The following is a 22,984-nucleotide window of genomic DNA, read 5'->3' on the forward strand; positions in this document are numbered from 1 at the left end:
TGTCGGACTGTCAAAGTTTTGAGGCCGCCGAGAATGTCGACGTGTTAAATTTGCACTTTTTACGCGGCAGCTTCTTACACCATTTGCGGTGGGCCGCATGTATGTGTGTGTGTCCGCCTGCAGACGCATGCATGTGTGTGTCCGCCTGCAGACGCATGTATGTGTGTGTGTCCGCCTGCAGACGCATGTATGTGTGTGTCCGCCTGCAGACGCATGTATGTGTGTGTCCGCCTGCAGACGCATGTATGTGTGTGTGTCCGCCTGCAGACGCATGTATGTGTGTGTGTCCGCCTGCAGACGCATGTATGTGTGTGTGTCCGCCTGCAGACGCATGTATGTGTGTGTGTCCGCCTGCAGACGCATGCGTTCCCGCTCGCTGCATCACTGCAGCGCTGGATGGAGGCTCTGGGGTCACGGGGTCGCTCTGGTCGAGGCGGCGGACGAGGAAAAGCCCAATTATTTAATGAGCCCGCTCACTTAGCGGCCATTAAACCGTCTGTTCGACCGTGACGCGCTAAAATAGCGGTGCACCTCAGGCTTACCGCGTACGTAATATCGGTTGATGTGTCATCGTCCTCCATGTTTGTTTCCCTCATGAGTGACTGGAGTCATCATCTCTCTGGATCACCAGAACATGTTGTGTTTTAGAAGAAAGAAGAACTTTAACTTTCAATTCAAGTCTCAGAGAAGCAGCGCTATGGACAGAAATTAATCTCAGGTCTCACACACACACACGCGCACACACACGCACACACACACACACACACACACACACGCACACACACACGCACACACACACACACACAAACTCTCTCTCTCTTAAAGGCCTAGACGATGAGCCGTCTGATTAGAGCTCCTCTCTGGAGTCTGTGAACACACACACACACACACACACACACACACACACACACACACACACACACACACTTCTCCCCGGACATGCAAAGACAGATACATACACACACGTAAACACATGCAGACAGTTTTAGAGGCTGCTGTTGAGCTACAGTCTCCACACACACACACACACACACACACACACACACACACACCTACACACACACACACACACACACACACACACACACACAGATACCAGCCTGCAGTCTCCAGACTCTCGACCCTCTCCGTTCTCATGGAGATAAGAAGTGTGTCTCATTGTTGGCAGACAACGGTCCCGTTATTTTCTTATCAGAGAGCCAGTCCAATCTGGAGGAGGCGGGGCTGCAGAGTGTGTGTGTGTGTGTGTGTGTGTGTGTGTGTTTGACATGGATGGGGGGGGGGGGGGGTAACTCTGGTTAAGTGGGCCCTTTGTCATGCAACAGGTGCTGTTGTCGCTCAATTTGTCTCGGTGCTAAAGACTTGTGAGGGCTGTGTGTCTCCTGTGTGTGTCTGTGTGTGTGTCTGTGTGTGTGTCTGCATCAGTGTGCTCAGGAACAAAACACAGCCGACGGTTCAAGTGTGTGTGTGTGTGTGTGTGTGTGTGTGTGTGTGTGTGTGTTTGGGGGGTTGGGGCTTCGTCTCATCCACACGGGACGCATTCACTGTTTTTATTGATCTCCACTATATTTCAATAATGTATTTACTGATTTTAAATCTCCATGAATACATCTCGGTGACAGCATCGTCCTTCGTGATCGTTTCCTTTTTTAGAAATCTAAAAAAAAAGTGCAGCTCTGCATCGACCACCGCTGCATTGTTCAGTTTAATCAACGCCCGTCTAGACTGCAGGGCGATGAGCTCTCTTTGTGACCAGAGCAGCCGTTCATTCAGCTTCAAGAGGTTCAGCTAAAGGCCACGAGCACGGGACGTCCTTCAGCCGCCGAGCACCCAGATGGTTATGCAGTGTGGTGCAGAGATCAGCCGTGGACAGACACACAGACTCACACACGTTATCACTCACACACACACACAGGACCCATCTCATTATCTCCGTAGACAAGCTTTTCGACCCTCACTGAACATTTAAAGATCAGTTTTTTCTTCTCAGACGTCGAACGCCGACAAATATTTGTGTTTATTTCTGGATATTTGCGGTTGGACACAAGTTGTGTACTATTGTGTGTCAGTTCTACACATCGTTTTCTCCGTTTCCGTCCAAACTAAGCCGTAAAAATGCATTTTTATTGAGTTATTCGAAGCAGATTCATCTACAAACTCCAGCATGGAGAAAGAAACCTGAGCTTTTTGAAAACTATGCTCCCTTTGAGATCCAGGAGAGAAGTTCCTCTGAGTCTGACCACGAAACACAGATTTAGTGCCATGAACGCCATGAAATCCATATTTAACGTTAGCTAAATTGTTGTTAAACATGTTATTATAACTAATTGTGACTTTTGACCCTTTAATGAAGCAGTAATGTTGACGGATGCATAAAGTTGTCGTGTGCATTAATGATGTATTCATGTCTTTCAGAAAAAGAGAAGAAGGAGGTGTCCAGGGAGTCGTCTGAGGCCGGCATGAAAGAAGAAGTGGGAGGCGCCGAGGAGCCCGTCAAGGAGGCGAAAAGGGAGAAGAAGGAGCCATCCAAGGAGAAGAGGGAGTCGAAGAAGGATTCAAGCAAAGAGCCCAAGAAGGAGTCGTCCTCCTCTTCCTCCTCTAAGGAGAAGAAGGAGTCGTCAAAGGAGAAGAGGGAGAAGGACAAAGACAAGGAAGGGAAGGAGGCCAGCAAGGAGGCCAGCAAGGAGGCCAGCAAGGAGGCCGGCAAGGAGGCCGGCAAGGAGGCTGGCAAGGAGGCCGGCAAGGAGTCAGCGGACAAGAAAGTGTCCAGGAAGCCGTCGGCAAAAGTGAAAGAGAAGAAGAAGGAGCCGGAGGCTGAAGAGGGCTGACGGGGAGCAGAGCAGTCTGATAACACCACACACACATAAATACACACACGTGTACACACAAAGTAAACAAGGTCACGTATATATATATATATATATATATATATATATATATATATATATATATATATATGTATATGTATATATATGTATATATATATATATATATATATGTATATGTATATATACATATATATATATATATATATATATATATATACATATATATATATATATATATATATATATATATATATATATATATATATATACTTACATGTAAATACACTCAGTCCAGGCTCACGTGTCAGCAGTGAAGAGCAATTTCCTCTCAGAAGCTTATTTACATCATCTAGTAATAACTGACCTCACACACACACACACTCACACTCACACACACACACTCACACTCACACACACACACAGACACACACACACAGACAGACAGACAGACCCGGACACACACACACACACTCTTTGTCTCCGGGCTGCTGCCACTAGTTTCAGTGTGTGTGTGTGTGTGTGTGTGTGTGTGTGTGTGTGTGTGTGTGTGTGTGTGTGTGTGTGTGTGTGTGTGTGTGTGAGGGCAGCTGTGGTGAGGTCTGAGCTGGAGGATGAAGGGTGAACTCCTCCTCAGACATTTCGCTGACTCTCTCCTTCCTCCTCCTCCTCCTCCTCTTCCTCCTCTTCGTCTAGCCTCAGCACTAGAACCCGCAGCCCTGCTGCTCCTTAATCCCAGAAGCCGCCGCCCCCTCGCCCACACACACTCCTGGCCGTGATGTCAGACCCGCCCCGGCCTCGCCAGCGCCGCTAAGAATAACCGGCGTCCGGCCGCCCGGCTGCTTCCGGGTGAATCCAGGCCGCATCCTTCAGCCGCCGCCTCCACCCACGCTGACCTCCTCCAGTCGGTCCTGGGTTGTTGTTTTTTAAAATCTGAAGGACAGCGAGGCCGCTGCTGGACACGCGCTCGGTGCAGCGGGGGTCGAACCTGCGGCTGTTTTTCAACAGGGCGTTTTCTGGAAAGCTGCAGGGACAGTTTAACACCCGCAGCTTTTTTTTCTCGCCCGTCTTCGAGGAGGATGGATTTTAAATAGCGCGTCGTCCGTGAAATCCGCACCACACGGAGTCTTTCTTCAGCCAATAAAAGGAGGAAGAACAAAGCGCACCAATCAAAACACAGCAAAGACACATTGTGTTTCCATGGATAGACGTCCAGCACCCAAAGTTAGCTTCAAACGTCCCGAAGCTAAACGCTGCTCTTTAGATTACGTTCTACAGCTGAATGTTGTAGCTTCAAATTGGGTTTATTTCTTTTTAAAAACAACATGTTTGCTGAGAGAAATGTCTCAATGTTCCCGTAAAAGTCGGGTTACAAACCGCTCCTACATCCGGTCAGTGTCCCGCTGTAGCAAGCTAGCAGTAGCTCTAGCTAGCGCTGCTGCTAGCTCCCCGCTCCTGCTGCTAGCTACCCGCTCCTGATGCTAGCTCCCCGCTCCTGATGCTAGCTCCCCGCTTGTCGAGCCGGGGCTGTTCCCGCTACCTTCGGTGGTTGTCGGGGAGCTAGCGGAGAGCTAGCGGAGAGCTAGCGGAGGTTAGTGGGGAACTAGCATGAACACCACAGCGGGGAGCTAACGGGGACACTGACCGAAGGTAGTAGCGGCGTGTAACCCGACTTTTACGGTAGTTAATTATTGAAACACAGGCGTCGTTCAGCAGACATCAAACATATCACAGGTCTCAGTTGGAGGATCCATCCTGAGACTTTGGCATGGCCATCTTTAAATTAAGCCATAACTCAAGAACGAATGCGCTGATTATGACGATTTCGCACAAATGTTCTGATTGAAATGATGAGGATGTAAACTCTTGTGGAGAGTAGCTCCAGACGGTGAGGACTCAAAGAGAACGTCTTCACAGAGTTTGTAGTCGTTGATGGAGAGAAGACAGACGTCTTGTTCGTAGAGTTTAAAAAGTGTCTTCTCGTACGATCACAGCCTAGTTCATGTGTTGGAAAAGGAAGAAAAACACAAAAAAATGAGTTTTTTAAATGTAGAAATGTATGGCGTTGGACACACAACTAATATTCAGCCAAATGACGCTTTGCTGATCTTGTGTATTTAGACTATAATATTATATTATATATATATATATATATATATATATATATATATATATATATATATATATATATATTTGGACTAAACTTGTCAGCATCAGCTCGTCTTCGCCAATGAGGTGGAATGAGATGAAACGCCTGTGATGTGAGGTACTAGTAGTATGTTACTGCTTCAGAATACTTGTTCGTAATATATAGTTTTTTGTATTAGCCGGTTAGGAGGAGACCTTCTGCCTGATGGAAATACTTATGAGTCATTAATAAATATTTAGTAATAAAATCTGTCGGTTTGTGTGTTTTTTTTCGTTGCCATTTTGTTTATTGAAACAGTTACGTGTGGTCAGGAGAGAGAATGCAGCTTTAACACGTGAAGCATAGACTTCTATACAACCAGAGGAGTCACCCCCTGGTGGTCAAGAGAGAGAATGCAGCGTAACACATGAAGCATAGACTTCTATACAACCAGAGGAGTCACCCCCTGGTGGTCAGGAGAGAGAATGCAGCTTTAACACATGAAGCATAGACTTCTATACAACCAGAGGAGTCACCCCCTGGTGGTCAAGAGAGAGAATGCAGCGTAACACATGAAGCATAGACTTCTATACAACCAGAGGAGTCACCCCCTGGTGGTCAGGAGAGAGAATGCAGCTTTAACACATGAAGCATAGACTTCTATACAACCAGAGGAGTCGCCCCCTGGTGGTCAGGAGAGAGAATGCAGCTTTAACACGTGAAGCATAGACTTCTATACAACCAGAGGAGTCGCCCCCTGGTGGTCAGGAGAGAGAATGCAGCTTTAACACATGACGCATAGACTTCTATACAACCAGAGGAGTCGCCCCCTGGTGGTCAGGAGAGAGAATGCAGCTTTAACACATGAAGTATATACTTCTATACAACCAGAGGAGTCGCCCCCTGGTGGTCAGGAGAGAGAATGCAGCTTCAACACATGAAGCATAGACTTCTATACAACCAGAGGAGTCGCCCTCTGGTGGTCAGGAGAGAATGCAGCTTTAACACATGAAGAAAAGACTTCTATACAACCAGAGGAGTCGCCTCACCCAACGTGTGCTTCCCTGGTGTCGGCACGTTGTCTCGACGTTGCACGAAAACCTAGAATTTCCGACTTTCCACCGTGTCCCGAACGCATCGCGATTCTTTCGTTCCTCCCCAGAGAGACGTGTGTGGACACAAGTGTAGAAACAAAAAAGGGAACCGAACCCTCGATGTCAGGTTGCTGAGCAGGACTCGGCCTGACGCCTTTTGAAGTGATTGTTTTTTGTTTTTTCTCTCTTTTCGGGGCGCGGAGGCGAGGTCGGCCGCGGGATTGGGTAACCCGTGGTGTTTAATCTGGCAGCAGCTCTCGCTGTGTGTGTGTGTGTGTGTGTGTGTGTGTGTGTGTGTGTGTGTGTGTTTGTTCGCGTCAGATAAAGTTACCTGAAACTCTCCGTTTCTCTGTTCTTTCCCCGTCACTCAAGCGTTTCCATCTCAGCCTTTTTTCCGATCCCTCTCCGTTATACTTTGTGTCTTTTAAAAAGAAACCTTCTGTGTTTTCTTTCCCGTCATCACAATATATTATTTTATTTCACATCTAATTACTTTTCTCTCCCCTCATCCTTCTGTTGACACCTTTTCCCTCCATCTCTTTTGGTGACGTCCTTCTCTCTGAACTCTTTCTCGTCTTTTCGTTCGCTTCAGATCTCCCTCCTTCCTTTCATAACTCCTCCATCTCTCCATCCCTCCATCCATCAACGCTCACTGAGTTATCAGCCTCTCTTTGTTGTCTTTCTTATTTTAATACCCCGCCCTTCTCCACCACGCTTCCTTCCTGGAACTTTTCAAGAACTTTACCTCCTTCGTCCTCCAGAGAAACAAATTGGTTCCAACTTTAATTTCTTTTGGCCATATTTCTCTTCACATTTCCAAGCCGGGGCCACGTTGGAGTTTTGTTTTTAAATATTTGTTTAGAATAATAAACATCTCTGATTGGTCAAACGCAGACATTGAGTGTTTCACAACGGTTGAGTTGAAGTTTCTGCAGGAATGAATCCTAAAACCTGGAAACGAGTCAGCGATTTTTGCACTTTCTGTATTTTTGGTGATTTTTCTTTGATAGAAAATACGAAAAAAAAGGCCTTCTGTTGATTTCAATCATTTGTGAACTGAAGTTTTGAAGCCCAGAGTTCACCAAGGAGAAGGACGTAGAGACCTGTCAATCACCTTGTAGCCCCGCCCCTAAAGCATCCCCTGCTTTATGGTCTGTTTGACTCTAAATGACCATAATTTACTAAATGAACATCGTGCTGTATTGAAGAAGACTTGAAACTAGAGATTGAGACATAACTCATGTTTACAATGTTTACTGAGGGAATACATCAAGAGAAGTAGAGTCATTTATATAGACTTCTATACAACCAGAGGAGTCGCCCCCTGGTGTTCAGGAGAGAGAATGCAGCTTTAACATATGAAGCATCGACTTCTATACAACCAGAGGAGTCGCCCCCTGGTGGTCAGGAGAGAGAATGCAGCTTTAACACATGAAGCATTGACTTCTATACAACCAGAGGAGTCGCCCCCTGGTGGTCAGGAGAGAGAATGCAGCTTTAACACATGAAGCATAGACTTCTATACAACCAGAGGAGTCTCTGGGTTTCCTTCTTCTCCCACAGTGGTGTTTCTCCTCTTCTCTTCGTCTCTCCTTCCTCTCCACTCTTGGTCTGTATTTAGTGTTTCCTCCCTCCTCGGTGACTTCTTCCCTCGTTCTCGCCTCGGTCCAGTAAACCAGCTCTGATGTGATGAACCGCCGAACACGGCTGCACACGCCCAGCTGGTAAAAACAAACATCAAACGGCTCGACGCTCCACACCATCACAGTTTGGACGGAGGGCCATAAAAAGCTCTGCGTTTGGGATCCCAGACGCCGCGGAGCAGCCGGCGCACTGGGGCTTTTATTTGGGAGCTTATTTCTGTCTCCTTCAGGGAGTAAACAAGCTGGATTAGATAATTGCAGAATCATTTGAGTCTCTCTGCAGATTGTGAAGCGTCAGCTCTGTAAAGCGGCTCGGATTACTGAGTGAACAATACTGATCCCGGGTAGAAAGCTACCAGAAAGTATGTGTTGTTTCCTTGGTAACAGCAACGTCTGGCGGTACATCATGTTTCTCTTCTATGTGGTAGAAATATATTTAGATTTATTGTTTGGGACAGTTTACCACAAGTACATGTATTTTATTTTATTTTTACTTTTTCTGTTTACATTTAAGACTAATTTATGAATTTGACATCAAATGAAGTAAAACTTGACGCTGATCAGCTGTCAGATATATGGTGGAAAAATATAAAGAAATATACATAAATGTACAACATCAATATTCTTAAAAAAACTGGATTATGTTCAGAGACGTGAGCCGTGTTTCCTTCCACGTATGTTTAGGCTTATTTCAAAGTATCGCTGAGGATTTTTTTTTTCATGAAATGTCCTTAATTGTGCAAAAAACGTTTTTTACGTTTTGTCCAAAAAGAGTTTATGCTCTTATAAATAGATTAAGGAAACGCCTTCGACTAATTATTAAACATTTAAACTCACATGACTGATCAGCGTCTTCCCCGATAAATATATATATATATATATATATATATATATATATATATATATATATATATATATATATATATATATATATATATATCTCATATCTGTCTTCAGGAAAGAACAATGAAAACTTTCTTATGAAACTAATTCCTGATGATTTTTCTCTCGGTTAGTTGTTCCTGCTCTCTCCTCCTCCTCCTTCTTCTTCTCCCCCTCCTCCTCCTCTTCTTCTTCTACTCCTTGTTCTCCTCCTCCTCCTCCTCCTCCTCCTCCTCTTCTTCTTCTTCTTCTTCTTCTTCTTCTTCTTCTTCTTCTTCTTCTTCTTCTTCTTCTTCTTCTCCTCCTCCTCCTCCTTCTTCTTCTTATTCTTCTTCTTCTCATCCTCCTCCTCCTCCTCTTCCTCCTCCTTCTTCTTCTTCTTCTTCTTCTTCTTCTTCTTCTTCTTCTTCTTCTTCTTCTTCTCTGGTGGTTTAAAGCCATACGTAACGTCTGACCAAACTACGCTTCATGGAGTTCATCCTTTCCAAATCAGTTGATGGAAACGCGCCTTATTCGTATTTCTTCTTCTGCAACATTTAAAAAAGACGCCTCATCCTCCCCTCCAGTTCTCCCACATGACCCGGTGCCACATCTCTGGTAGAAATCCCCTCACTCGAGTCCACACTGAGTCCACTTTGATTCTTTTTGTTCACCCAAAGCATCGTTCCTGTTTGACCCCGTCTGCTGTGCTTGTGCCTGCAGGAGGAAGGAGGTGAAGACCTCACAGTTCCTCTACTGTAGCTGAAGTGAGCAGAGTAAAGTGCTGAGTGAGCTTCATGACCTCTGGGCCTTTGAAACCTGCAAAAAGAAAAATCATTCCTTTCTGAAAACCCCACTTTCTGCAGATATTCGCCCGACGACGGCGAAACCGGAGCGATTAAGTCTCAGCCCGGCTTCCCCGCGAGGAGCTTGTAAAACCCGGGGAGTTCTGAGCGTGATGATCCCAGACCTCCCACACTCGTCCTGCCGGTCTCCAACCAAAACAGAGACGCGTAAAAAAAAGAAAACACTTTGCTTCTTTACGTCCTGAAAAACACACAGCATCATTGTGTTTCCAGGGCGTTCGTTTTGTCGTGAAAAAAAGTGCGTAAGCCGTTCGTAAAAAGCTCCATAAACCGCTCAAATATCTGCAGTTTACGTCCTTACAAGGATGTAAAGTAGGTTTATGCGATTACATGTCACAATTAGTGTGTTTATGGCGTGGCTCCACCCTCGTGCCGGTTTAGCAGCAACGCTGCTTCTGTTTGAGCAAAATGAACTAAATTAGTTTTAAGGTTTTTATGTGACATTGTGAGAGAGTTCTCGCTAAAGTTTAATGCTTTACTTTCATGTTTTTATGTACTATTGTGCACACAGTTACCATCTTGTGTTTCATGTCAATAATGGCAAATCTCGTCATGTGAAATAAACATCCGGGAGTTATTTGAAGCCAAACGACGCTCTTTTTCCTAAACCGAGTTTCCCGTGAAGACGTACGTTTTATTTTGAAAAGGTATTCGTGTGTAATCAGAATCAGACCATAAGACACTGTGTTCCTTTGTGCAGCATCTTTATGTCAGATGTCCTGTTCACTATTTGTTATACACATTCCACTCAAATCCAGCCTGCTAGTGTGGAATCTTGAGTTTGTAAAATCTGTCCAAACCAACATTCCCATTTTAACCGATAGAAGCTCTTTCCTCGAAAATGTCATCCCCAAACTAAAAAGGGTGTATCTCTGCAACCATTAGGGTTATTTTAATAATGTTGGTGTTATAATAAAAGGTACACATGTGAGATTTAGTTCAGATGTGTAAATATCAGTCTATATGTTACTGGTTAAGAGTAAATGAAGATGACACAGAAGAAAATGAAAAGGTTTCAGGTCCGCCTATAAAAAAAAATCTCTTTCAGGATGATTATTTCTTTGAAATGATGCAGCTGTAAGGTCCAACTCTAACCCAAATCATAACTCAATATGTGAACATTCTCTAACTCAAATCATAGCTCAATATGTGAACATTCTCTAACCCAAATCATAACACAATATGTGAACATTCTCTAACTCAAATCATAGCTCAATATGTGAACATTCTCTAACCCAAATCATAGCTCAATATGTGAACATTCTCTAACTCAAATCATAGCTCAATATGTGAACATTCTCTAACCCAAATCATAGCTCAATATGTGAACATTCTCTAACCCAAATCATAGCTCAATATGTGAACATTCTCTAACCCAAATCATAACAATATGTGAACATTCTCTAACCCAAATCATAACTCAATATGTGAACATTCTCTAACCCAAATCATAACTCAATATGTGAACATTCTCTCTGCAAAGGTTGACTTTGATAAAGTGAAGCAAAACAAAGTTAGAGAGGTTTTAGAACAGAGAACATTCAGGCGAGGACTCCAACATTTGCATTGGGGCACATTTGCGGTGGTAATATGTACATGAAAGATATTACATCACATTACATTACATTTCATTTAGCTGATGCTTTTATCCAAAGCGACTTACATTTTTGCTCTATACACCGCAGACACAGCAACGGGAGCAATTAGGGGTTAAGTGTCTTGCTCAATATATATATATATAATATATATATATATATATATATATATATATATATATATATATATATATATACAATATGTACAATAAACGTGGTAATATGGTTGTAATATGTGCATAAGGTGGTAAAATGTACAATAAAGGTGGTAATATGTACAAGATAATTTAGTGTCTTGCTCAATATATATTACATATATCTATATATATATATATATATATATATTACTTTATTCTAATTTGTATATATCTCTCATCCCTGTTGCTTCTTTATATATTTTATCTTTCATCTTGTGTGTTTGTATTTCAAGTGGTAAGGCGCTACTGATGACAACAAAAAAATTTCCCCTTGGGGATTAATGAAGAATATATTCATTCATTCATGTATAATATGTACAATAAAGGTGGTAATATTACAGAAAGGTGGTAATATGTACATAACATTGGTAATATGTACAATAAAGGTGGTAATACATATGTAGAAGAAAGGGGTAATATGTGTGGACGCTGACCTCTTGACCTCTGAGTGGAGGAACTCATGTAAACGCCGGTTCCTCCAGTTGGAACACGAACGGTTCCTGAATGTCCAAAAGAAAGAAAGTCCTGTTTCCTGGAGAGTTCCTTGTAGGACGACAGGTGATTAGTGTTGGTGAGTCCTGCCTCAGACAGCTGCCCCCCCCCCCCCCCCCCCCCTCAGAGCCAGACCTGCCGGCTGCAGGGGGCTTTAACCTCAGGGCCGTCTGCAGCCGGTCTGAAGGCCGCGAGCAGACGACCATCTGAGGACGCGCATCGCTCTCAGGTCGTCCTGCAGCGCTGCCTCATCACAAAGAGGAAGACCTCCTGCAGCAGCTCCACCTTCCTCCTCCCACAGACGGACATCTTCCTCTGAGACCAGAGAACCTCGAGCCAGTGAAGACTTCCATCCTGCATATTCCTCTCAGTATAGTCCAGACATGTGTTAAATCAGACGGGTAGACCTTCTTTGGAGTTCCTTCCTTCTGTGTTTCAAGGGATTTTTTACTAAAAATACCAGAGGACCAAAAGTCTGGACTGTAAATTTAGATTTTCCTCCGAGGAGAAGACTGTTAAAGCAGAACAGTGTACTTAAAGATGAATCTGTGTTTGTTTTTAGTCGTTAAATGTTGTATAAAAGAGGCTGTGCATGTCTGCATAAACCCTCAGGATATATGTAGCGATGAAAGAGTGAAGTTTGGTGATGGAAGAAGTGGAGATTTATGGATCAGAGTCTGAGAACAAACTCACTTTAAATGTTTAGCGACATCATGATGAAGAGTCTACGGTGAAGAGGAAGATCTCCCCAAATCTCAAAATTGACTTGAAATGTTTCACCTTAAACCTGCAGTGTGTGTGTGTGTGTGTGTGTGTGTGTGTGTGTGTGTGTGTGTGTGTGTGTGTGTGTGTGTGTGTGTGTGTGTGCGGTCAGACCAGGTCACCCCTTCCCTCTCTCTCTGTTGCCATCTAGTGGTTAATATTACCAAAGTCCAACCTCTCACACACTCTTTCTCTCTGATAGAACACCTTTTCATCACATGTTGATGTTCTAATCCCCCCCCCCACACACACACACACACACACACACACACACACACACACTTTAATGTTGTACACTTGCTCTTTGAACCACACACTCTTTCATGCTCTCCTTCTCTTTGAAACACACACACACTCACACACTCTCTCTCTCACACACACACACACACACTCACACACTCTCTCTCTCACACACACACACTCACACACTCTCACACACCTTTTCTCTTTTTGACAAACTTACTTCCTTTTTTAAGCACACTCAAACTTCCCCTCTACGACACACATACACACACCTGGGCCATGCAGCGACACACACACACACCTGGCCGTGTGTTCCCAGCATGCAGCGACACACACACACACACACACACACACACACACACACACACACACACACACACACACACAGGTCGAGCGCCGGCTGACGCTCAGTTAAAAGCTGCTGGGTGGGTCCTAATTATTTCTTTGAAGACTCGCTTTTCCTCTTCGTCTGAGCTTCTGACGCGCTGCACTTTAAAGAGGCTAGACACACACACACACACACACACACACACACACACACACACACACACACTGTCACTTGAGGCTGTAATGTCGACTCCAGGCTGCAGAGTTATGGAACACAATCTTTATTTAATTTGATTCCATCGTTGTCCGGTAACCTTCTGGGTCTCAGTCCGGGTCTGACCCGGGTCCCCAAAGGGCCCACACACACAGACCCCGGTTTGGGAACCTTTGACCCTGTCAAGAGCCCCCAAATGGCCCTTTGACAGCCATAAGGACTGATTCATTCTGCACAGCAGAAGAGAGCATCAACATAACCACAGTGACACGAGGAGTGATAATATAGATTATTAATGTGCTTCTGCTGTCATCAGAGGTCCAACACAACCCGTAAAGCATCTTCATATCTTATCTCCTGCTGTGGGTTGCCGGGGGACACATCATGTATTTGTAATTTGTTCAACTTGTTGTCCCCAGATGCTGAACCACTTACATTTACAACATGGAGACATGAAGCACACATGTAGCGCCCTGTTGGTAATGAAACTGGATCTGCCTCTCTCTCTCTCTCTCTCTCTCTCTCTCTCTCTCTCTCTCTCTCTCTCCCAGAGGTTCAGTAGCAGGCAGAGACACTGTGATTATTAAAAACTTAGAATAACAAAAGGAGGGCTGGAGGAGGAGGAGGAGGAGGAGGAGGAGGAGGAGGAGGAGGACTGGGGAAAGTCTGCAGGAGACCTGACGCAGGACCAGAGAGGGTCCTGGAGGAGGGTTTCTGAAAGGTCTGAAGCCAGGAGGAGGTCCCGGGTTTCACAGAGGAGGAGGACTCCCAACACCACAGGTCCGCTTTTAATACCAGAGGAGGAGAGAGAGAGAGAGAGAGAGAGAGAGAGAGAGAGAGAGAGAGAGAGAGAGAGAGAGAGAGAGAGAGAGAGAGAGAGTCAGCTCCTTCACTCCGGACAGTCGGCATCGAGCATCATGCGCCAAACGGACTTCAGGATTCGGAGCGCAGAGTCTACTCTTGGAAACGTCACAGACTGACACAGACTGGGACTCAGACCAGATCCAGGGACTCAGACCAGATCCAGCGACTCAGACCAGATCCAGCGACTCAGACCAGATCCAGCGACTCTCCATTTGTCGTAGATCCGCTGTGCGAGTTCATCGTGAGCCGGATCGACCTCGGGACTCTCTGGTTCGGACTCTCTGGTTCGGGACTCTCTGGTTCGGACTCTCTGGTTCGGACTCTCTGGTTCGGACTCTTTGGTTCGGGACTCTCTGGTTCGGACTCTCTGGTTCGGACTCTCTGGTTCGGACTCTTCTGGCCGCCTCGGTCCGCTTCTCCCCTCGAGATGTTTTCTTCCGCGGGTCGCGTGCGCGTCACCCCGCTGTCTGCAGCCCGTCGGCGCGTCTTTGTCATTTTAATGTGTGTGTGACCTCCGCGCGCCGGCTGACCGCCGACACACACACACACACACACACACATACACCGAGGAGCTTCTTCTTCTGCTGCTCCTTTTCTGGAATAAAGACGGAAGAAGTCTCCGGGAGCCCCGTGCATCTGGAACCTTTGGATTGATTTTTATTTATTTTTTATTCATCCGTTTTTCTCCAAACTGTTTTGTTCCCCTGGAGAACCTCGAGGATGTTGCTCCGCCGCGCGAGCCCTCCGTCCTGGTCCACCTGTAGGTTTGTGTTCTGCGCGGTGCTGCTGCTCCAGACGCCCCGGTCCTCCTCCCCGCTCATCACAGGTGAGGAGAAATAACACGATAACACACCGCGACGCCCGCCGTGCGTAAAACTACCCAGACCCCCGATCCCGGGTCTTTATCTGCGCGTCCCGGGACTCCAGTCTGTGTTACCCCGCCGGGGAGCTCCGACACCAAGGTCCCCTCGGCTCTATATTAGTTTATATCTGTTACCCGTAACGTGTTGGACAGCTGGGGGTCCACTAAGGGTCCACTAAGGGTCCACTAAGGGACCACTAAGGGACCACTAAGGGTCCGCGGTCCAGACATGAGACCAGCAGCTCGGTGCGCGATCACAAGGAAACACCAGAATATGGAGAAAAAAAGAACAAAACACAACTTTTACGTCTTTATTTTGCATCAAGCTGCTTTTTATTATGTTTTTTTATGGCGAAGAAAGTTCAAGTGTTTAAAAAAAAGAGAAAGAAATTGCAAAGAAAACAGTAAAATTGCGGTTTTTAAATTTGTAAGCGTCTTTCAGTCTCGGGGTTCAAAGCGCTGGAGGCTCAGAAATAGACTCGGGTTCTCCCTTTAACCCGGGTTCTCCTCCCGGGTTCTCCCTTTAACCCGGGTTCTCCCTTTAACCCGGGTTCTCCTCCCGGGTTCTCCCTTTAACCCGGGTTCTCCTCCCGGTAACCTCAGCTGGTTGCCGGCAGACTTCTTTCCAAAGTCATTCATATCAAACTTACATTGTTTTTTATTTTTAATGACTCAAGGATTTAGGTCTTTAGGATGAAAGCTCTGCGTGAGATTAAACGTGATCTTCACTCAAATTGCTGTTTGCGTCACTGGAGGTTATAATTCACCTAATTATAATTATTCTTTTTTTTGTGTTAAAAGCAGGCTGTCAAGTTTTAAATCACTCTTCCTTTTAACCAGCTCGTCTCTCTCTCTCTCTCTCTCTCTCTCTCTCTCTCTCTCTCTCTCTCTCTCTGTCGGGGCTGTTCTTTGACAGCCGCATTGCATCATGGTCGCTCGCCCTGTGGGTGAATGGAGGTGGATGGTGGCTCCTCTGGCACCAGCGAGCAAAGTGGTGGGATTAGATTAAATGCATTTGATTACGCTCATTATTCATTTGGCTTCTGTTCCTCTCAGGTGAGGGGGGGGGGGGGGTAATTCTAAAAGGGTTTCCATGACGACAGTGTAGTTGGATTTCACGGTAACGTCATTAAGAAGAGGATCTCTGAGGAAGCTGATTCAGAACAGAGGCTTCGGCCTGTAGACTTCCACACGGCCGGTTATCAGGCTCCCCGTCTGCTATCTGTGTTCCTGAAGCAGACACGGTGATGGGAATCAGATGTGTGTGTGTGTGTGTGTGTGTGTGTGTGTGTGTGTGTGTGTGTGTGTGTGTGTGTGTGTGTGTGTGAATGTGTGTGTGTGGTACAGAAACCTGGCCCAGATGGGTCTCTGCAGACCAACATGTGTCTGTTTGACATGAACCCCTCTGAGAATGCAGCCTCTCTCGGGTTCCTCCACCTGGCGTCCCAAACATGGCGTCATTGTCTGTCCTGGACCTCCAGACCGGAGGGTTCTGGGCGGGTTCAGGTCTGACAGCGGGAACCGGGTCCCTTTTTCAAAGCCGGCAGTTCTATCCGTAAAACCAGCCAGACGTCATCGTTTACATATTTATGTTTCAAACAGCCGTCGTTTCTCTGAAACACACAGTATTGGAGTATAAGTACATGTATGTACTTGTACTTATACTCCCGCTGCATTTGTTCCACAGCCTTTAACATGCAGCTAACTACAGACTTTCTCTTTTAATATATTTGACGTTTCCATCACCGGCTCAACCAATTCAACGAGAGGTTTATTCGACTCCGTGTGTTTTCCTAACTGTATAAAATGGACGTGGCTCTCGGAGCTCGATCGACCTTCAAAGTCAGAGAGAAAGAGTGACCTTTAACTGAAGAAAGGTCGTATTATTGAGCCCCCTCCCGCTGTCCTTTTAGCTCCAGCTCCTTTAATGACTCCCTGCTCTGCTTCCACCGAATACATTCGTCTCATTTTGTCGCTTGTGTTTGCTTACTTTGCCGTAGTTTCATGTTTTCACTTAATAAAGTGAAACATGTAGTGAGAGCTGGACTCGTCACGGCTATCTCTGGGTGTGTGGATAGATGTGAGGGAAACCAACAGAAGAGGAAGGTGTTTTAAGACGGAGGACGAGGCCTCCTCCCTCCCGCCCCCACCACTTACAGCACTGCCAGTTTAATTACACTCGAAGGCCGTAAACTTTACAGCGGCGGTGGAGTCGGCAGGGTCGGTCTGCTGTGCCAGAATCCACAGGCTGCTTTTCACGAACTCAAAGGGGACAAACACAGACGGCACGACTCGCTGTTGTGGATTCTAACTCCCGGCCTTTGATTTCAGAGAAGTGTCCCACTTCTTAGCCGGCGACGATCCCTTTAAAAAATGATCTCACGGTCGGTTTAAAACATTGTCCCTTTAAATGTTTCCAGCTGGTACAACATGAAGCACACAGGAACAGGAACCGAATGGTCCGTTTTTTTCCCAACGACTTTCATTCGGGGCCGACGTTACGTTCCAAGAGTTCGTTGAGTTTAGGAAAAACAATCGTGGTTGGGCTTCAAATGGCTGCGTACGCCCAACCACGATTGTTTTTCCGAAGATCCTTTTGAAACGCATGAAATCCATGTGACGATGCAACGGTCGTACCGAGTGACGTAGTGAAGAAACGTATATAAAAGACCACATTTGGTGAGCTGGTCCAACAAACACACAACCAGCAACGTGGTTCGACACCTGTAGTTTTCTGTGTTTTGTTCCTCAACCCAACTCCACGATTGCGTTTGTTGCGTTTCCTCACATTTCCTGATATTACGTTACAAAGGTTCGTTGAGTTTAGGAAAAACAATCGTGGTTGGGCTTCAAATGACTGCGTACCACGATTGTTTTTCGTTGAGTTTAGGTATACAGTCATTTAAAGACCAACCACGATTGTAACGTAATATCAGGAAATGTGAGGAAACACAACAAACGGCGGCTTTAGGAAACACAACCACGGAGTTGGGTTGAGGACCAGCTCACCAAACGTGGTATTTTATTCCGATGTTTCTTCACTACGTCACTCGGTACGACCGCTGCGTCGTCACGTGGATTTCATGCGTTTCAAAAGGATCTTCATTGACTTTCCTCTGATGTTGTGTTTGTACCGACGACACGAAGAAAGACGCAACACGAGACCGGTGGATTGCATCTCGTGACCTCCATGCTAACGCGCTAAAGAAGCCAATGGGTTCCAGGCAAAACGTTAGCATCCTCTCCAGGAGATTTTGTTGTAACGTAAAGAAGCGACTTGGCCGTGTCGGCAACCCTCAGTGAGTTTAATGCAGAGTCAGAGTAGATAAACACACTTTTAAACTTGTTCCAGAGTGACAATAATCTCTGGCACACCGTCCGCTTTAGCTAACGGGAAGAACAAAATCATCATCATCAACGTTTCAACCGACCAATCAGTCAGAGGTCAGAGGTCCCTGATAAGAGACGGGCCAAACGTTGCTCATACAGGTTGTTTCAGATATTGATTTGACAGGTTTTCTGGCCAATCATAGGAGGAGATAACCTGTGAAGTGATCCTGAGAAACTGCGTCATTACGACGCGTGAGCCGAACCAATCAGCAGATTTCAGACAACGCCGAGTTTCATGATCAATCAAGCAGCAGAACGAGATGAAGCAGCAGAAGACGTAGTTTCTAAAACAGTAAACACACCGCTGTGTTCTTCCCCTCAGAGATGAGATCAGCTGGAGGAAACAGGAAGTAGTCAGAGGTGAAGTCCAACTCCAATGGCGATGACTCCCTACAGGTTATCGTTTTGAGAGTCAAAGCTGGAACATGAACAACACCGTCTCTCTGCTCTCCGAAGCAGGAAGAACCGAGATGTTTAAATCTGTCTGCTTCTACCCATAAACCTTTGTGTTCGGGGTCGTTTCCTGCCGTTGGTTCGGATTACATTTGCACTCGTAATCAAGTGACCGACTCGCACTTTTTTTAAGACCTCAGTTTAGATGTCTCTCTCTTCCACCTGGACAGACAGACAGACAGCAACAACGGACATGGCAGCCATTGCTCTTCCTGCAGGGAAATAAGAAAAACAAACAAAAAAAAGAGTTAAAGCAGCAATATTGTATATATTTTGGGCCACTTGGGGGCAGCAGAACAAGCTGTAAAGACAACACCGACGTATTGTCGTTGATTTAACCAGGAAAAAGTTTAAGGTTTTGTTCAACGATATCTCTGGTGAATCTAGAAGCTTCTAAGTGTCTTAAAAAGAGTCTAAAGGAGGCGACTAAGCGTCCTCACTGGGACACTAGTCCTCCTTCAGTCATGTGACCGTGGTGGAGTTCCTTTTTTTAGCTTTTTAACATCAGAAAAGTAGATTTCATTAGTGTAGTGTGTAAGTATCCTGAACATGTGTTTGCCCCAATGGCTTCTTGTCGATGGGAACCAGCGGTGCTAACTTCCTGGTCGGCCTCCAGCTCCTCATTCACCCTACTTTAAGCTCGGCTCCTGATTTAAAACTCCTGCTTTTGTTAAAAGACTGAATCAAAACCGTAAAGCTGCAGTCGGGTGATCATTCTCTGGTTTTCCGCTACGATTCCTGCAGCTTGCTTTGACTTCACGGTTCATTTCATCCATATTGATGTCTCACCTTTGTGTTCCCCTTCTCCTCACAGGTACGGAGGCCAGCTGTGAGAACGAGGGAGAAGTGCTCCACATCCCCAACATCACCGACAACCCCTGCATCACCTGCGAGTGTCTGGTAAGAAGCCGACCGCCTGTTTGTTCCTCGGCTCCTCGGCGTTCCCGCTCCGGCTGATAGGAAGGAACCAACCGCTCAGACGCTGATAGCAATATTTGTGAAAGCTGATTATTGAGCTTTGTGTGGCGCTTCTTATCGGAAAGGTTGTGAAAGATTTGTCACCCTGAGAGGACTTTGAAATGCAAAGGAGGGGATGTGTAGACGTATGGATCGTTTGATCTTCATGGTACATTTAGTAAGCAGTTGTTTTTATATCAGGGTAAATTATAAAGTGCTTATGAATTGGGTAGAACATTTTCAGGTTTTTAAGTGGTTAGCGACTGCGGGAAAAGCTTTTTTTGTGTGTTTTTCTGGAGGATTTACAACAGAAGTCGCAGTGAAACATGAAGTGGGTTGTTTGTTTTAACGGACAGGCCTGTCGTCACGCTGTCCCGGCTCGGGCCCGGCAGTTAAACCCAGCCTACAAAACGTTCGGGGACGACTCTTTCCTGGAACATGTGCTCTTTGACCCCTGACCCCCGCACTAACCCCCCCATTACTGCTGCAGACGCTTTGTTTTAGGGGATGAGAGCGGACCAACAAAGCCGCTCTGTGTCTCTGCCCCGGCGGCTGAAAGGAGGTTTTGCTGGTTTTAGCCTGCAGGAAGCGAGCGGGCGTGAACTTGAGCGCTGCGCGTTGTCGATCATCTGTCAGTTCAAACTTTGTGTTTAAAAAAACCCACAAGACTTTATTACAACAACATCTGCTGGGCGATAAGTCAACATGATAATGTTTCTGGTCATAAAAGAGCGATAATGCACCCTGAGGTGTTCGGATATAAGACGATAATGGAACCGGTGGAGGCGGATAACGGCACAGGTCCGTTATCCGCCTCCTCTTTGACCGTTACTCTCTCACCTTGCCCATGCACAGTTTGAACATATACTCGTTCGTGGCAAATGCAACTTTTCAGATAACCAAACCCCGGCTCCTGATTGGCTGCGGCCCTCGGCCTGCGAGGCTGACTGAGCCGTCCTCTGTGTTATCAGGCAGACATCAGCCAAAGCCCTGCTGAATGCTATCAGTCATCAGCAGGCAATGGCCGGCCTTTCATCTCTACTCTAACCCCCCTCCTGCACACACACACACACACACACACACACACACACATGCGCACACACACATGCGCACACACACACACTCATAAAACTGAATTTGGCCTTTGTTTATCTCCTAAAAACGTTTTAAACTTCAGATCCACTGCTTCTTCTTTTCATGCACAAACTCCCAGTTTCACTTCTTCTCGGTCACGAAATGTTAAATCTTCAATATTCTGTCAAAGTCAAATATTTTATGGAGCAAATTGTGACAGGTTTCTGGTTTTTACGTCGCACAAATCCTCATATTGGGATAATTCCTCTGATAATTCCTCTGTTTCTTCGTTATTTTGAGATTTAATTCTGCACTTAAACTAATTAACTCGTAAACTAATGAGAACAGCTTGTATTTTTCTTGATAACTGATATTTCATGGTAACAAAACAGCTGAAAATGTCCTTATTAATGCAAAAAGTAATTTTTTTAAAGTGTTTTTAACCTGAAAAACATCTCAAAGTTCCACTGGTGTCTTTAAATATCATACTTATTATTTCCCCTCTTTGTGGCTCTGAGCTGCAAGAGGAAACCTTTGGCATGCGGGTTAAACCAGAGCTTTTTTTTTTTATGCGTAAAAAACATCATATTTTTTCTTCGACCACACTTCCACTTCCTTCATCCCCCAAAAGACAGTCGGACTCTCCGTGTGCCGCCTCGTCTTTAGGGGGTTGGGGAGCCATCGGACACTTTGAGGTACTTTGAGGTATGGGGGGTTGGTCCAGAGTACCTGCTAATGGCTCTGTGGGTAGACACACACACACACACACACACACACACACACACACACACACACACACGCACGCACGCATACAGAAGAGCCTTTGTGTGTAATGGGGCCAGGAGTGGAAGTGGCTGACAGAGTGACTGACAGGCCGGTCGCCATTGCCGATCCTTTATCTCGCGGGGAGTCGGCTCATCTCCGTCACGCTCTTCATCGCCCTCTTCATCGCCCTCTTCATCGCCCTCTTCGTCGCCCTCTTCGTCTATCTGTCTGTTCATCTCCATGTCTTTTTCCCCTCACTCGCCAAACCCCTGACTCTCCCACTCCTCTCCTTCTGATTGGCTTCTTGTACTTCAGATTTTCACCAAAAAAACATCCCGTAAATGTGCTTTTCCTCCCTGCTTCATGTTGGAGAGAATAAGAGTCGGAGGACTTTCACCCAGGAGACTGCTGTTCGTGTCTTTATGTCAAGTCGACGTTGACTTTCACTTAAAGGGACAGCGCGTAGAATTTAAGGGGCATCTATTGGCAGAAATAGAGCATAATATTATATATTATTATATGGTAGAATGAGCCGGTGCAGCCTAGAGCAGACGAACCAATCTCTGGTCAGAAGTTTCAATTGGTTGCAATCTGCGACCTCACCACTAGGTGTCTCCAGATCCGACTCTGCACCTGGAACCAATTTTTAATTTCTGTGAAAAAAGTACATTTAATCTGCTGCTCGTCCTGCTGATCTAATTAAACATTACACTTTAAACTTTGCAAGCAGCAGCCAGCAGCGAGGAGGTCAGAGGTCACAGCCGCCCGTTAATCGATGAAGCAAACATTCCCGATGCTCGCAGGAGTTTTACTCTCCGAGATCGATCCCACAGAAAGGTCAAAGGTCGCTTCCTGTCTGCGTCTCAACTCAAACAGCAGCTGATCAATACAGGAGGTTCACCTGAGAGCCACCTGGTGAGCGGCATGAATGAATATAAATATAAATACACAAGTATGTTCTATGTTTACTTTACTTATAGATTCATCCTCTCTTCTTCTTCGGCTCTTTTGTCTGGAAGGGAAGGAAGTGAGGACGAGACGAGAGGAAAAAGAGTTTGAGTGATCCAACAGTTATAAAACATGGCAATATATTAAAATGACTAACCCGTTTTAAAATACATTATATGGAAATGTGATGCAGGGATTTGGAGAAAAACTCAAGTTTAACAGATTAATTCATCAAATAAATATGTCAAATATTTGCCTCTTTGACGTGAGCATTTCTTTGGTTATAGATGAATATTTACAAAATGTCTTTGAATAGATAAATATTTCATTAATCATCAAAATCATAGACCGATTAATTAATAATGGAAATAATCGTGAGCCGCAGCCCTTCATTTTAATATCACGTGTCGATATTCTTCTTTTT

The 22,984-nt window shown here is 45.5% G+C and overlaps 1 protein-coding gene across 1 annotated transcript in view; it reads right to left on the reverse strand.

Moving 5' to 3' along the window:
• Positions 1 to 22,594: 22,594 nt before the first annotated feature.
• bbs9 (Bardet-Biedl syndrome 9) overlaps positions 22,595 to 22,984 on the reverse strand; it is a gene marked incomplete at both ends in the record, with an annotated part of 88,731 nt that continues 88,341 nt past the window's right edge. The window contains one exon of the mRNA XM_079227381.1: positions 22,595 to 22,624. Within this exon, the coding sequence (XP_079083507.1) occupies positions 22,595 to 22,624 (30 nt within the window). The remainder of the gene's footprint in view (positions 22,625 to 22,984) is intronic.

The sequence above is a fragment of the Taurulus bubalis genome (genome assembly GCF_910589615.1).
Source record: "Taurulus bubalis genome assembly, chromosome: 12".
Classification (NCBI taxonomy): Eukaryota; Metazoa; Chordata; class Actinopteri; order Perciformes; family Cottidae; genus Taurulus; species Taurulus bubalis.